Here is an 18165-nt window from a genome sequence, read left to right as displayed (position 1 = left end):
GCTGTTTCCCACCTGACTACAACTTGGACGTCTTCAAGTCCAACATAAATTAACTCCTGACAAACCGCCCCCTTAAGTAAGACACTCTATTAAAAACCCCAATACTAATGATTACTGCAATACTATCTCATTGATTACTGTACACGCAGTAACCCTTATCCCTGAGTGGCCTTCGGGCCTTGATAAGTGGTGACCCCCCATGTAAAAAGAAAAAAATATTCAACACGTCAAGAGGGGAATCCCAGGCGATTTTGCGTGTGTGCACTTCCACAAATCGTCCGCAGTTTCGAAAATCTGGGACCAACTCTCAACTGTGCGTTCACACGACCCCAAGGAGTCAAATCCTGTCAATTTCCTCTACTCAGAAACCCAGAACGTCTGAGTTAGGTTCTCAGGTCAACAAGTACAAATCTCGTTTCTACCTTATTCTGACGTTATTTTTTTTGTTTTTTTTTACACAGTGATCACCACTTATCAAGGCCCGGAAGCCACTCAGGGATAAGGGTTATTGCAAGTACATTACCTTAGTGTGGAGCTTTGATGAAGTGTTTAGTTAAGGGGGCGGTTCATTAGGAATTTGTTAACATTGAACTTGAAGACATCCAAGTTGTAGTCCGGAGGGAAGCAGGCAGACGGAACAGAGTTCCACAGGCGTGCAGTTCTAAGAAAGAAGCTTTGTTCATGTAATCCGCGTTTTGATTTAGGCACAGATATAGAGTGGGGAATATTTTTCACAGTGGATTCAGCTAGACGGGTATTTTTCGTGAAAGATTGGCGAGGGGGGACCAGAGATTGGAGTTCAGACGAGCATCTGCCATGGAAATAACGATAAAACACGTCATGTTCTGTCATTGGGTTTTTAAACAATAAAATTTATATCTGTTTTTCTTCAAGTAAAATCGTCATCCCTTTTGACAGGTCACCTGCCGCTGTCCGGGATTCAATTAACGTTCAACAGACAATCTCAGCATATATACCTGGCTTCCCTCAGGGTTTAGGGGGATCTCAATCTCCCTAATAGGGAACAACATCGCTCCCTCAGATGGTCCCGTTACACTGTGTCTATTTGTCTCCATTTTTTCAAAGTGCATCTCCGAGACGCAAAGTCGTAGAGTAGCTGGAGGCGGGTTAAATTATTGCATTTTTTGTTGACTATTGTTTTGTAACTGACCTTTTCTTTTGTGTGGGGAACGGTCTGCGCAAATATACATTTATACAATCAAGTCTGTTCGTTTTCAACTATTTCTTATCCATCTAATAACGGCTAAGGCTGGAAAGTTATAAGTGTTGGTTTCAATTCTAGCTGATGGCACCCAAGTCACATTTTTAAATTATCTTTTGAAAACACTACTATATATTGGGTGCGATATAATTATCAATAGAGAATTGACTCTACAATAATAAATACGAAATCCTCATAAATTAAAGTAACATATTTAAGCATATTTTACAACTGGGCAAAGCGGATGCCCAGTTGTAAATAATAAAATAGGGAAAAATATAACCAAGGTTGTGGAGCTTCTCCGGCATCCAACTACTGTGCTGAAAATTACCAGTTGTCGTAGAGGATCCACTTCTCATCACACGTTACAATTCGCTTGAGAAATGGATCGTTTTTGTCGCGCAGAAGGAGCATAGGAGACACCTCAAAACGACGATTTTTTTTTTTATTATTATCGTTCAATTCATGTGGTACCCATTTCTCCAACTCTTTTGACTCCCCTGGCGAATGAATATTGAGTGGTCGACCTCGAGTTCAACAGCAATTCTCGTGGGGTTTTCCGAGGATCGGTTTCAAATCAGGTTTTCAAATGTTCGTTATCAACCGCAGTCGGCTAGCCGCGATCGTCTTCATCTTCGAGGCTCTCGTAAGCATTGCAAAATTTCTTGAACCGCCGTTGTACTACATGTTGATTAGTGGTTCTGGACCAAACGCATCATTTATATCACGAGCTGTCTCAGCGGCTTTTCGGCATAGTTTGAATTGGATAAGAAAATTGTGCGGATTTGAATTTTGTCCATGCTGTCGAAAGTCCTGCAAAAAAAGAATGAAGAGATTGAAAACGGTAACGAATAACACGATTCGATAGAGCGAAAAACTTCATCAATTAAAATGAATGGCTCTCGTCTTGGGGAGGCCTAAAGTTTTAACAGGCTTCTGAGCTTGACCTTTACTCCTGATCTTAAATGGAATATGTACATCAAATCTGTTGCCAAGGCCGCTGGAAAAATGGTCGGATCCTTCTATCGATCCAGTAGATATCTCACTGCTGATGCTATTCTCTATCTATATAAGAGCCAGATACGTCCAAGGATGGAATACTGTTGCCACATATGGGCAGGAGCTGCTAGAAAAAATTTGTCCTACCTTGATAGGGTTCAAAATAGACTTCGTGGCCTGGTGGGAGATGTCCTTTTCTCTTCGCTGCAACCTCTATCTCACAGAAGAGATGTTGCGAGTTTGTCTCTGCTTTATCGTTATTTTTATGGAAAGTGTTCAACTGAGCTTCAATTTATGCCCCCCCCTCGCCAAACTTTCACAGGAAACACTAGACTAGCTGAAAACATTATCAATAATTTTCCCCACTCTTTATCTGTACCTAAACCTAAACATAGATTCCATGAACAAAGCTTCTTCCTTAGAACTGCACGCCTGTGGAATTGTCTTCCGTTTTCCTGCTTTCCAGCTTTCTATAATATGGTTGTCTTCAAGTCCAACGTGAACAAGTTTCTGATGAGCCGTTCCACTTAAGTTAACAAATTTACCGAACTTCCATTACTATCGATTACTATATTGTCCTTTTGACTACTGTACACTCTTTAACCCTTATCCCTGAGCGGCCTATCGGCCTTGATAAGTGGTTACGTCTATGTAAATAAAAAACTTCAAAATGATATATAACATGGCTATATATATCAATGAATTAATTCAGAAATAAAACTAACATATGTGGGTACATGTACAGTTTAATGAAGACATTAAAAAATGAAAATATCGAAAAAAAAGTTTATACTGTACGTATCCGTTATGGAATTAAGTTCTCCGATAAAAAATTTCACATAATTTCATCAAGTAGTTATTTATTTTACAGCGAAAAAAAATTTGTTATGATACCGAGCAAAAGGTTCGATTTTTAGGAAGAAAAACTAGTATTAGAGATTGGGAAGGGGTGTCGGCGCTTTAAATTGAGTTATCTCCCCCGTGGCGTTTCTAAAAATCCAAACAAAAATTTTAAAAATTCAAAGATGTCTACCTTTAACGTGCTGTCATAAAAACATGTTTTTCCGCTGTGAAAAAAAAAAACAAAAAAACTACTCGATCAAATTAAGGGAAGAGATCTTCAGGCCAAAACGGATACGTACAATATAAACTTTTTTGGGGGGCATTTTCATTTTTAATATGTTGATTAAACTGTACAAGTACCCACATATGTTTCTTTTATATGTGACTAGCGGGAGTACCCGGCGTTGCCCGGGTGTTTAGAGGTTTTATGTTGGGGGTGGGTAAACCAGAACAAAAGAATGAGCGAAGTAATAACGTGATACAAACAAAACTAAAAAAAGAAAACGCGAAAAAAAAAAAAACGACAATGTTAAAACTTCTTTAAAGAATCTGAAAAATAAAAACAAAAACAAACAGCTAACGCGAAAAATAGGCGTGTGTTGGCGGGAGTAGATGAAAACTAAAAATAATAACCTTGTTTTAATATTAAAACCCCCAATAAAAACAAAAAGAGGTACGCTCGAACCCAAAGCCTTGAGGTTATTAGTCTGATGACATACCACAACACTGCGAAGACAGTAACTTTAGACGAGTCGAAAATAGGTTTTTATAAACCCAGGTGGTTTTCTAGGTAAAATCTCATGCCATAGCAGCAGCAGCAGTTGCAGCAGCAGGAGGAGCAGTCGAGAGAAAACGAATTCACAGCGCGAATTTTGTAAGATAAAAGTCGTTGAAATAAAATACTTTTACGACGTCGTTTCGTAAGTGTTACATATTATGATCTCGACAGCATATAAAAAGTTGTAAGAAATAGTGCCCCCTCCCCGAGAATCCCGACGAAAAAAGCCTTTGGCTGACATGTACAAAAATGCACACACACACACACACATTTTCGCTTTTATACATATAGATTTCTGAATTAATTCATTGATATATAGCCATATTATATATAATTTTGAAGCGCGTTTTTGCTCTATCGAATCGTGTTATTCGTTACCGTTCTCAATCTCTTCATTCATTTTTTGCGAGCTTTTCCATATGTGAGAAAACGATATTGTTTTTGCACCAACCTAATAGTAATAGTATAGTTTCGGCTTCAAACAGATACCAAATCCCCATTATTAATGAATACGTTTGTTTATTTTTTTTAACTAATATTCTTCCTAAAAGAATACTAGCTTTACACGTTGCTGTGGCTCGGTGTGGTCAAGCACAAAAAAAAGAGATAAAGGGCACGTTTCTTATATGTGTAATTTTACAATACTTTTTTAGTTGTTCGATTTTCTTTGTAGTTATAAAGGTTATCTGCTTTGCCCACTTTGGAACGCGCAATATATAATTATCCATGTGAGTGGCAATCATTGTGTTTAAACCACACAGTTGTTAAATAATGCCGAAGTAATATGTTTTTACTCTACGACGCCAAAACATTTTGTTATTTAATGTCTTTTAACGTCTGGGATCACTTTTTAATTATAACGTTCTACGAAATTATATCCCTTAGTTTCAGGTACAAGAACGGAGGAAGTTTTTTTTGCTTGTAGTATGTGTATGTTTTCGACTTTAAAGTTACAAATAAAGGAATGAAAACACAGTTTGAATGCCGAATGAAAAAAATGTTGCATGTCCGGTATTTTTGCGAAAAATCGACTTGCGGAATGAATATATTTTTTTTAATGAAAAATGTGGCAATCATTGTGTTTAGACCACACAGTTGTTACATAATGCCGAAGTAATATGTTTTTACTCCGCGACGCCAAAACATTTTATTCTATTTTTCTAAAAAATATAAAGAAATCAATTAATATTTAACAAAGTAATATATTGTTATAATTCTAAAAGCAAAATCAACCCATTGAAAAAAGATTTATGCAAAATATAATAAAGTATTACTTTTTTCTGTAAAGTATAAAATGTAGGTAAGTGACTTATTTATTTTTTTGTTTCGTAAACGGAATATTTTTTGTGTAAATTCTCATTGTGTTATTTAATGAGTTTTAACGTCTGGGATCACTTTTTAATTATAACGTTCTACGAAATTATATCCATAAGTTTCGGGTACAATACCAAGAACGACGGAAGGGTTTTTTTGCTTGTGTGTGTTTTCGACTTTAAAGTTACAAATAAAGGAAAGAAAACACAGTTTGAATGCCGAATGAAAACAATGCTGCATGTCCGGTATTTTTGCGAAAAATCGACTTTCGAAATTAATATATATTTTTTTTAAATATTATAAGATTATTTTATATTAAATATATGTACTAAGTTAAAATGCTATAACAAAAGCGTTGGTTTTAGTGTTCGAAATTAATGTCGTGGAAATAACCTTGTGATAATTCTAACCCGACAGAAATGTTAAAGCAAAAAATCAATCCATTTTTTGTTATTTACGTGAAAGTTTAGTATTTTATCGTTGAAACCCAGAAAGAAAGTTTAAAGAAATGGATGAAAAATGTGTAATCACTCAACAAAGTAAATCGGAAATAAAAAAGAAAATATCGAAAATAAAATGTAAGAAATTTTAAAAAAGAAAAACATACTTGCTAATAAACAAAGGAAGAAAGACAGGAAAAGAAAATGTAGACGAAAAAAGGCTTTCACGTGTCCGGTGATAATTCCCGCATGAAAAATGGCCACTTCGTCACAAAGAAAACTAAATAATTTATTAAATAAAAATTTAGAACTTATAATTAAAAACTTACATATAAACACACGCATTTATTCGATTAAAATGCTATAGCAAAATTTCAAGGCAATCGGTTCAGTAGGTTTTTTTTTGTTTTTTTTTTTAGATTACCTGGTAGTCACAAAAGGGCATTAACATTTTTATTTATAGACATTCTTTTTACATTTAACTTTGTTTTTGTTTTTTACTTTTATCTAAAGGATATTTTGTAAATTACTCCCTAATATTTAGTCCGTTAATTAATTGCTAAAATATAATAATTATATGGAATGAATATAATAACAAAGTGCGTAGCATGAGGTTTTATGTAGAATTTAATATAGGTGCCAGCATTCAACACTAGCTTTTCAAGACACTTGGGGACTACATCAACTGATTTCACAAAGGTTTTACTTCTTTTCTTTTTTTTTACTAATGAGTGAACATTTATCAAGGTTAAAAACATTTGAAGATTCGAGTTAACAAGATGGATAGATTGACAGATGTTTGGCGGTGAATACTATGAAGGGGTTTAAAATTTCCTCATATCTCTATTAAAAATATATGTTCGTTTATTTTGAACAGGTATTCTTCCCGAGGTGAAATGCGCAAATCTAACCGAAACTCAACTGAGCGATTTGAAATTCGCAGACGATTCCAGTTTCACATTGAAATATGAAAAATGCCACATAGAAGTTCTAACATTTAACCAGACAAACCAAACGCTGCCATGTTTGAACGGCTACAGTTACACCCCAGAACGGTCGCGGTCTTTTGTGTCGGAGGTAAGTGTCTTTGCCACCCGGTGTCATCTCCCTTTAACTTCTAGAACATACAATATCCTTTCCTCAAAGTAACACTGACTGAAGCCCCTGTTATTCACGTAATTAGTCACATTGAGAAAAACATAAATAATTAAATAACAATTAAAGTTTTAAAAATTTGTAAAAAAGTTATAAGAAAAACATTAAGTCAATTAATACAATTATTAATATGTCTATTCATCTAATATATAAAATTAAGTAGATCGTGTTTTAAATGTTGGACTTAAATAGCATTTAAGCGGGCAACTCCAACTTAATATGTTTATTCATTTGATGCATGAAATTAATAGATTGAACTTTAAAGTTTGAACCTTTTTCAAATTTTTCAAATTATCAAAGTATACTTATGCAGATAGATATGAAAAGTCTTTATTAAAGTCTGTGCCTATTTCCATTCTATGGGGGTCAGGCGCTAACGCAGACCCCACAATTTTATTATACTTCCCTATTTAAGTTAAAACATACTTATCAAAGTATTATTATGTACATCTGTATAAAAAACACTTGTAAACGTTTTTTTTTATAATTTTTTATTTCAATACTTTGTGGACCAGGCGCGAACGCAGACCCCACAATTTTAATGAACCACCGTTCTGCCAGATCAAACATACCCATTCCTGTGTCTCGATACATATTTTATCATTATATGTAATCAGTTTTTTTTTAAATAGTAAACCATAGAGGAGCCTATTCGTGACCAGACACACACACGCACACACACACACACATTCAGCTTTATATATATATATATATATATATATATATATATATATATATATATATGGGGGGATTTCGTTTTTTAATAAATATATTTGTCTTAAGAAACATTAATAGTACATTCTACAGTTTAGATCATTTGAAAATGTTAAAAGAATTGTTTATAGATAGCTAAATGCCACTTCCACCAAATGAGATTATTATTATTCTTTAGACAATTAAGCATTGGGCGAACATTTCAGAGTTTAGAGTTCGAGATGCGGTTTACATATACATCTATCGTAAATTTATCGTCTAGTTAGGACCGGTCGTCTATTCAAATAGCATTTTAAGAGTAAGTATTCTGGTTTCCTTTATCTAAGTGAGATAAATTGTGTGTGTTTGGGGGAGGGCAAAGATTTAAAAATCTCTATTAGCCTCACCACAAGCCCTAAATCTAGGTAGAAACAGTTCCCCTTAATCTCTCCCTTAATTTTATCATTAACCTAAAGTTCAGCTGCCCCCTCCTCTTAGAAGAATACTTTACGTCTGAGAACTAGAATGTCATTTAAATGCTATCTATTCGGTAAATGAGAGATCGTGTGACGTTCAATTTATAAACAAAACTGATCCCTCAATCTAAATTCTAAATAATTGCTGTTAAAATATTTCAGAGTTTTTATGCTAGGGTTGGGTCTATTAATCGGAATCGGAAATAAAAAACATCGAAACTTTTTTTTTTAGGGAAGGGGAAATCAGAATTGGCAAAATTATAGCCTTATTTCCGATTCTAAAAACGATTCTTTTCAATTGTTTCTTGATAATAAAAAATGAAACAAACACTATGTATTTATTTATTATAAGTTTGTTTATTTATAACGTAGAACAGGGCCACATGACTACAGGTTAAGAATCCCATACAGAATTTAGCATAGACTCTCAAAGTAAATGTATTTTTTTTAAAATAGTAACTTATGGTAAACAAAGTAAATATTATAGAGTTCACTTACCTACTCTTTTATCAAATGTTTTATAAGGTTCGCATTTCTTTTCGTAGCTATTTACTAAACTTCTGTATGAGCCTCTCAAGGCGTTCATCGTTGATTTTATAAGATTTACAATGCTGTAACAAGTTTTACATTTTATTTTGCTGACACCACTCTGACTATCTTTGTTGCCTGTTCTCTGAAATGATGTTTATTGTATATATTTTTTAGTTTTGGCAAAAATTAAAAATATAAATGAAAACCTCACAATAAATTAATAAATTTCTTAGAGACAATACATGAAGGGAAATAATTTAGAACTTTGTAAAATTAAAAGAAGCAGTTATATCTACATTTAAAAGCAGTTATATCTACATTTAAAAGTAGTTATATCTACATTTAAAAGCAGTTATATCTACATTTAAAAGCAGTTATATCTACATTTAAAAGCAGTTATATCTACATTTAAAAGCAGTTATATCTACATTTAAAAGCATTACCCTTCTAAAAGCATGATATAATTTTTTAGGAGATTATGCATAAACACACCGAAAAAAAATAAAGTTATTTTAGAGTGACTGAATTTTTAGTTGAATTTATTAATTAGATGTAAAATGGTCATCATTTCTGAAAATTCTAAAATGTAAAGGAGGTTAACTATTTTTTTACTATTAACCTTAAGTACGATTGGCAAATGTTTCCTATTACCCAAACTTAAGGTTAATAGCAGGAAGGAGGCATGACATATTTTATACTAAAATTTAATCAGGAACATAACCGATATTTAAAATAAACAAAATTGGTTACATGTCCTTAAAACATTGTCTGCTCTGAAATTGGGATAATTTTACATTATATTTATATGCAAAAAAAGTTCGATGCAAGAAAATCGATTATCTCCCAAACAGTCATGGTCGATTTTCTTCACCTTTAGTAAAAGGGAAAAAAACAACAACAAAAAACTCAGTATGTTTTTAGACTTTGTCTAACACCACTAAACACAAGTCTAGTTAAGTAATGACGTCATAAGGTACGAAAACTGAATAATATGTAGGGATAAAGTACTTTATTTAATAAACAAACTTTATTTTGGAGATGCTCACTCTCCGTCCCTATTTTTTTTTATTTTATCTTGATAAAAAACAAAGCTATAATATAATATCCTGTTTGTTCCTTCCTTAGTCCGTACGTGACATTTAAAAAAAAACAAACAAAATACACTTTTTAGATGCCAAACTGCTTTTAAAAAAGCTAAATTCGCGAAATTTGGATCTGAAAAGGCCGATCTGGCAACCCTGGAAAGAATATCAGTTATCTTTCTTTAATGTAGCTTCATTTTCTATTACCATTATGATAAAATATGGTCATTGTAATAATATGGGGGAAATGAAAAGTGAAATAATTTCGACGTGCAGCGATTCTTCACCAAAGAAAGAAGCCAAGGAAGCGTTATGTAAGAAAAAGGGTTATTCGAAAGAAACAGGGTAAGAAATGAAGAACATTGTCTGCCAAGAGGTGCTGGACTGAAGGAGTAAATTAAAGACTGTCTCTTAGAAAGTGATTTTATTATTTGTATTGAACTATGTAGCACAATATTACTTTCTGAGTATTTATTAATATTTATTAATTTATTTCATTTGGGTCGGTTCTATATTTAAAATATGCTGGACACTATTTTCATAGAAATGTTAATAAACTTATATTTACTGTGTGTTATTGTTTTTCTTGTCCAAAATAACTATTTTTTGGTCTATCCAGAAAAATATCAGCTTTATCAAAACATTTGTTGATTAAATATTTTTTTCAACCTGTGGAATGTCCACAGGTCCTGCTAGTAAAGTAATATTGTGTTAGAGATATAGTGAGAAAGTGCACATTATTGATCCTCATTCGATCCCGAGCAACGCCGGCGATTCCTACTAGTACTAAATATATCAAACTTTTAAAATCCACTACAAATTTGAAATTCTTTCTATTTTTTAAAATCTAATTTTAGAATTTATAATTTTTAACACGGTACTATGTATTCTTCAATTACAACATTACATCCACTTAACCCCAACATGCTGGTTGTATTTCTATAGTCGCAGTAGTGATGTGGTAGCTGAATGCTACATTCTTTTCGCTGTTGTTAGACAGGGAACAGAAAGCAAGGATATAAACCCAGTCAATTCATGAAAAGAAAAAACAAAAACAAAAAAAAAAAAAAAAGATTTTCTCTACCCATTTGCCACGTTAGATTCACGACTTCCTGTTTCTGACGTTACTGCCGGGAGACGTAACTCTCACTCGACTTCGAATTGTAAAATTCCACCATGCTTAAATTTAATCGTTCTTTGATCGTTAGCTAGCCCTACTTTTTTGCACACCTACATCTAAAAATTATTTTGCATAATGGTTTTATCTTTTGTTTATATTTTTCAGGTCGCTAACTTTATTAAACATTTTCACTTATTTTTTTATCCTTTCAGTTTGATCTGGTGTGCGACAAAGAAGGTTTTTCCGAATTGACGCAGACACTATATTCAGTTGGCGGTTTAATATCGTCCCTGACGGTACCTATAATGACCGATAAATACGGCCGGAAAAAGATACATATTATCCTAAGCATCGTCTTCCTAGGTATTGGGATCGGGTTATCATTTGCCCCAGATTACCCGACATTCGCAGCACTCAGATTATTAGAGGGTATTATGTGCCAGGTATGTTCAAGTTTTGATATATATCCATGCATCTACGTCACGAACTCTTTGATTGGTTTGTTATGTCAGTCCGTTGGTCCGTTACACCCCAGATATAGGGTTATCTGAAAGATAATATCTATTAAAACATGCGCCAAACTATCTTGCACTGTGAAGGGTGTTGAGTTCTCATATACGCCCATGCATCTTTGTCACAGACTTTTTGTTGGTTCCTATGTCAGTCCGTTTGTCCGTTACACCTCAAATGTAGAGTTATCTCAAAAGCAATCTATTCTATTATATCTATAAAAGTTAAATTGTCTCTGTGTGTGTCTGTGTGTGTACATTTCCCTACGAAACTACTCTGTCAATTTTCAATCTACAGACTCGAGATTTGACATAAGGAGTATTGAGATTTGGGAAGGTCTTTTTAATCGGTTTTCGACCAGAAATTTGGCTGTCAAGGGGTCAAAGTTGAAGGATTTAACTTTTTAAAATCTACCAAACTCCTCCGCTACTTTTGGGTCTAAACAGCTGAAATTTTAGATGTAGGTTACTTGGACATAGATCAAACTTTTTAATTTGATTTGATCCCAAAGCAATAAATGTGAAGGAGTCAAAATTGGGGTCAAAGTTAAAAAAGTTGACCTCTGCCGTCTCTACCAAATTACTCAGCTAACTTTTTATCTAAACATTTGAAATTTTGCATACAGTTTATTCTGACACAGGGCAAGCTTTTCATTAGGTTTTTGGTCGAAAATTTTGCTGCCAAGAGGTTAAAGTTCAAAAGATTTTACCTTTGCGGTCTCTAGCAAACTATTCAGCTAATTTTGCATAAAGGGTATTCAGACATGCAGCAAGCTTTTCAACCAGTTTTTGGGCGAAGATTTGGCTGCCAAGAGGTCAAAGTTGAAAGAATTGACCTTTGCAAACTCTACCAAACTCCTCTATCAATTTTGTGTCTAAACACTTGGAATTTTAGATGTAGTTTACCTGGATACGAGTCAAACTTCTTTTTCATATATATATATATATATATATATATATATATATATATATATATACTAGCATGGGTGCCCGGCGTTGCCCGGGTATTTGGAGGTGTATGTTGAGCAAAAAATAAAAAATAAAACAGCGGTCAATTTTTTTAAACTTTGACCCCTATTATGACCGCTTAACATTTATTGTTTTGGACTCAAATCAAGTTATTAAGTTAGATCCATGTCCAAGGAACCTATATCTAAAATTTCAAGTGTGCAGACCCAAAATTGTCGGAGGAGTTTGGTAGAGTTCTCAAAGGTTAAATCGTTGAACTTTGACCCCTTAATCGCCAAATTTCTGGCCCAAAACCGATCATATCAAATTTCGTATCTGTAGAATAATAATTGATACAGTTATTGCGTAGATAAATATACACAGAAACAGACACGTTCACTTAACTTTACTCCTACGAATCTGGTTTTCTTTTATGTGCATCGAAATACAATTTTCTTATATCTTGGTTGTGGAATTGCATTCACTAGCAAACGATCTAGCTAATTTGCATATTCTTTTAAACATTCATTTTAATTAATTCCCTATTAGTTGCTTCGGTTTTTTAATGGGATAATCATCTTTAGTTAACTATTACCTGTAATTATATTTATGCAGATATTCTACATGATTTATACTTGCATAATAATTTCGAAAAAGTTTATAGTAAACACAAAATTGTTTCCATATATATTTATGTATGCGTATATATTTTTGTTAAACAAATCTAGCTAGCTATATATATATATATATATATATATATATATATATATATATATATATATATATATATAAGTGAAAGTGTCTGTGTGTCTGCTTACATTTCCCTACGCAATAACTCTGTCAATTTTAAGCCTACAGGTTCGAAATTTGATATACAGGGTACTGAGATTTGGGAAAATCGATGTAATTGGTTGTCGGACAGAAATTTTGCGATTAAGGGGTTAAAGTTAAACGATTTGACCTTTGATAACTCTACCAAACTCCTCCTACAATTTTGGGTCTAAACACCTGAAATTTTAAATATAGGTTGCTTGGACATGGATCTAACTTAATAACTTGATTTGAGCCCAAAAGAATAAATGTTAAGGGGTCCAAAAAGGGGTCAATTTTAAAAGAAAAATTGACTTCTGCGGTCTCTTCCAAATTATTCAGACAGTTTCTGGTCTAAATATTTGAAATTTTACATAAAGGGTATTTATAGATAGGGCAAGCTTTTTCATCAGTTAGGGTCGAAAATTTTTAGTTACTAATATATAAATGTATGTATGTATGTATGTATGTTTGCATGTCTGCCTTAAATTTTCAATAGAGGCGACGGATTTTACCAAGATCAGTATCGTTTTAAAGTTCGACCTTTCATACGATAAATATCGAAAAATTGGCTAAAAACATTAATATCTTCCCCTTCAACTAGGCACTTTTCTACAGGGGGGGTGACTCTTTTCGCCGATATTTTTTAAACGTATCCTCTCCTTCAGATTGTCTAGCCTTAATTTTAAAAAATGTCGCTTCCGGTTTGGCGGTGGTCGTAACAGCATAAACGTTAGGTTTTACCCCGTTCTCTTCTACCTTTGGGGTACGGGTTCGAGCCTGCTTTCCTACTACCACTTTTTTTTGTTCAATATACACATCCAAACACCCGGGCAATGCCGGACTGATAGGTTGGGTTTTGTGCATGCATAAATAGCATGTCTCTTTTTATTTGGATCGTACACACAAGTATAAGAAACAAAGAACATAAAGATATGCTTGAAATTAAATATTTTACAGACGGTGAACTTCAAATGAAAATAAGTTTCAGAAAAATATTTTAGTTATACAAATATGTGGTTTATTTCAAAGATGAAGTTTTTATATTTAGAATTTAAATATAATTGCAGGGATATGGGTCCCGGCAATAACGTTTAGAATATGTTCTTGAAGTAGTTTACTGTGTCTGATTTATCAGGATAGAATACGGCTTTACGTATCCCTAAAGAAAATAATCTAATTAGGTTAAATGGCACGAACGAGGAGGCCAGTTGACAAATCAATTTCGTAAAATTATTCGTTCATCAAATGTTTCTCCCAATAAGTTGCTTGTATCGCGTGCTGTGTGGCATGTGGTTCCGTCTTGTAGAAACTACCTGATGACTTGCCAAAATCAAGCTGAATTCATAATAACCGATAGTTGCTAAATCTCCAATTAAAGAAATATGGTTATCAATTTAAAGCTCACCGCCTCTAAAAAACATCATATAAGATTATTTCGACATACGCAGCTCTCAGATTATTAAAGATAATCATGACTCAGGTATGCATGAGTTTTCATACGTGTCCATGCACTATAGAAATTAGTGTTCGCTTGAATTATAAGATCAACGTCTATAATATTTTATTAAAAAAACGGCGAGGAAAACAAAGTAATCGATTGCTAATTCGTCTGTGGTTTTGTCGAATAAAACGTTGTCTTGATCCATGAGTAGTCTTTTGCACTGTGCTCTGTCTGGCAGTTTGTGAGCCACTCTGCTATGATTAAAGGAATAAATTGTAAGTTGGTCAACATCATGAAATTTGGAATAGTTTCCAGATTTTTTTTCGTAAGGCATTTAAAATTGTCGTAGATTCTGGAAAATTCAGTATTTTATTGTTACACATCTTATGATATGACTGACCAATTTTTATGATTTCGGGTTCAAATGAACAGCTACAGCAGGAAATGGAATACACAGTACTAAAGCCTGATTTTCACAACTCATGAATTTCATGAATGTAATTTGCACTTTAGAAGAATGATATGCAACAAAATTCTGTTTTAAACTTGCAAAAAATGCTACAGAAAATGTATGGGATGCTTCAGATTGTTTTTGGACCATCTTGCATGAATCGAGTATTAGTTTTTGAGTGGCATAAGAGATTCAAGGAAAGCAGGGGGTCTCTGGGGGATAATGAGAGCTGTGAAAGTAGTAAGGAAGTTACAACACTAGAATTGATTAGTCAAACATAGAATTTCATGGATTAGTGTCGTCATGTGCCTATAAAGACAATAAGTGTACAGTTTGATGTCAGTGTGGGAACTACACACAATTATTTACGAGGAACTGAAGATGCATGCGAATTCATCAGTCATAATGAAATATAGTGGGGTATATATAAGGCAAGCCGGTTTTAAATATCAGATCTAAAAAGCATTTAAACCGATTAATCGAAATTTGGTTCTGACTAGCCACTTTTTATTTGTTTTTATTTTTCAATTTTTATTTGACTATTTGATTCTGACTATTTGTTTTTTATTTGACTACATCAATAAACGAACGTACTTAGCTATAATATATCCGAAATAATGAATCTAGTTTAATAGTTTGATAAGGAGGAAAAATTCTTCAATAAACACCTTAAAATAAAAATAAAACAGACAAATAACTTTTTTTTCGTATATATTGAAACTTACAAAAATGGTGTAGTTACAGAACATAAAAATTCATAAAGAAAATTTGAATATAATTGATTCAATTCTTGCATAATGAAATATAGTATGGGTATACATAAGTCAATCCGGTTTAAAATGTCACATCTAAAAAGCACCGAAACCGTGTATATCAATAAACGAACGCACTTAGCTATAATATATCCGAAATAATGAATCTGATTTAGTAGTTTGATAAAGAGGAAAAATTATTCAATAAACACCTTAAAGTAAAAAAATAGACAAATAACTGGGGGTTTTTTTTTTCGTATATATTGAAACTTACAAAATGGCGTGGTTACAGAACATGAAAATTCATAAAGTAAATTTGAATATAATTGATTCAATGAGACGTTGAGTTGGTATATGCAGGTAATAATTTTTTTTTAAGAAATAAAATTATGTCGGCCAGCTGGAATTAATGCTTGCATAATGATATGAAGTGGTAATATATGGGAGACGAATATAAAGAATGGATCTAATAACAACGATTCTGTATTAACCAACAAGTATTTATTTTATAGCTACAACTGAAGAAGTACTTATTAATTAAAACATATTTATTGAAAGTCAATGTGCGACACGCCTAATCCAAAATATTGTCTGATCTGAAATACAAGGGAGATAACTCTGCTACAAAATCTTTTCGAGACAAGGGAGATAATACTTGGTAAAACGTTATTTTCTCGTTTATATTTTTTTAAGATTAAAATTAATATATTTATTTGAATAAACTATACCAAATCCGAAGCAAACTGGCATGATGACAGACCTCGTGTGAGACCAATTATTTATTTCTCGAAAGCTAACCTCATTATACTAAAACGGTTTGCAGTTTCAGGTCGGTGCTAAAGTTTTTATCTTTAGAAGGGGCATTGTACCATTGTAATTTATTTTTAGCGTATTGTTATCACTTAAACATATCACCGGGAATAATCTATAACTTGTCTATCTGGTTTATTAAAGCATCATAACGCAGGTTGACCCCAAAACGACCTCATTTATTAAACAGAAAAGGAGTCATCTTCCATCATGATAATGCTCGTCAAAGCACAACTAGGAGAATTCGGTTGGGAACTCTAGCTCCATCCTCCATACTCTCCTGAATGAACCCCCTCTGATTATAACTTATTTCTAGGATTACAAAACCATTCAGATTGCCTTAGGTAAACATCACGAGTAGATTGAACATGAGTTAAGTTCATATTTCACATCATAACCTAAAGAATTTTACAAGCGAGATATTTATAAGTTTGTTGACAGATTGATCACGTTACTGAGAGCAAAGATTGGTATTGTTATTTCATTTTCAAAATCAGTTTTTCTTTTGTTTTCATGATAAAATTTTAAATTGGCAAAATATTTGGCACCAATTTATTATAATCAGCAACAACAGTCGACTTTGTTGAGCTGTGCCCTCAAATATTCAACCATCTGGGTTTGCATTTTGAGAGTGTTGGCAATGGTCCTGTTGTCATAGTTTGGATTGGTAGAGAGCATGAATTGTACAGCGGCAAATCTCCGATCTCGCATCACTTTAAGATATTATAGGTGGTCTCCAAAAAAGAAAAGGAAAAGAAAACTGGTTTTCATCAAACCGAAATGGAATCATGTTGCCTTTTCTAGGGCGACAATTTTATCGTTCCACTCTGTTATTCAGCAACAGTAAACTTTATTCTGCCGCAGATTTTTACTTATGCACCTGTGTCGACTTGTAAGCAAAGTTGATATACTTATGTTAGGAAAGACTGTCGTTTTTATCTCTATTAAATAAAAGGAACTTATGTGTGAGTTCTTTTCCTATGGACTCGAAAACGACTGGGTCAATTTTTCTTACATTTCACACTAAGGTACTTTGTGTGTCTGGCAGTGTTCTAAGATAGGAATGCCTTTGATGAATATCGATAGTCGAAATAATCTAATGAAAGAAGAAACAGTCGATTTTAACCAAAGTTAACACCTTACACAGCCTAACAGCACAAGTGTATTTAAGAAGTTTTATTACCCCACAAGCAGGAAGGATCGGTATTTAAAATAAACATTAGATTCTTTGATATGACAGGGGTGCGTTCAAAATGAATGTTTGTATGTTAAGTATAATTTCACCATGATACTTTACTTTTTCATTTTAAACATAAATGCAAGCCATTATATATATAATAATTTTTATAAAATCAACAGTGCAATGTAAACTACATAAAAACCTAAATAATTGTACAGCCGAGGAATTTACAACTCGTTGACAGATGGAATCCAGTTATAAAAAAACAAAGGGTATTATTGTTATGAATAAAGATTTTCAAAAACACAGTTTTTCATTTTCTAAAATGAAATTTTTAAATCAGTTAAAAGTTTGCACAAATAATTAAGTTTTTATTTTTCTTTCCTCAGGCTGTGATTGTTCCCTCTTTCACGATGATGTTGGAGTTGTTTACGACTGAAGACAAAACAATGATAGCAGCCACTACAGGATTGTTATGGGCTTTTGGCGTCGTTTCTTTGGCGCCTTTGGCCTATCTGTTCCATACATTCAGTTGGAGGATAAATTCTCTTGCCTTCGTTTCTTTGGCGATGATTGTTTTTGTGGAGATATGGTAAGGATATATCAAC

General features: G+C 33.1%; 1 protein-coding gene across 1 annotated transcript in view; it reads left to right on the top strand.

Annotated features, from left to right (window-relative positions):
- Positions 1–18165, top strand: part of LOC145256119 (solute carrier family 22 member 21-like) — an 81672-nt gene that overhangs the window by 24906 nt on the left and 38601 nt on the right. Inside the window, exons 2-4 of the mRNA XM_080114705.1 lie at positions 6474–6673; positions 10866–11096; positions 17947–18149. Of these exons, the coding sequence (XP_079970831.1) occupies positions 10959–11096; positions 17947–18149 (341 nt within the window). The 5' untranslated portion in view covers positions 6474–6673; positions 10866–10958. The remainder of the gene's footprint in view (positions 1–6473; positions 6674–10865; positions 11097–17946; positions 18150–18165) is intronic.

This window comes from Euprymna scolopes, chromosome 32 (assembly GCF_053919585.1).
Source record: "Euprymna scolopes isolate OS-2025 chromosome 32, ASM5391958v1, whole genome shotgun sequence".
Lineage (NCBI taxonomy): Eukaryota > Metazoa > Mollusca > Cephalopoda > Sepiida > Sepiolidae > Euprymna > Euprymna scolopes.
This window is presented reverse-complemented; position numbering and strand designations above follow the sequence as displayed.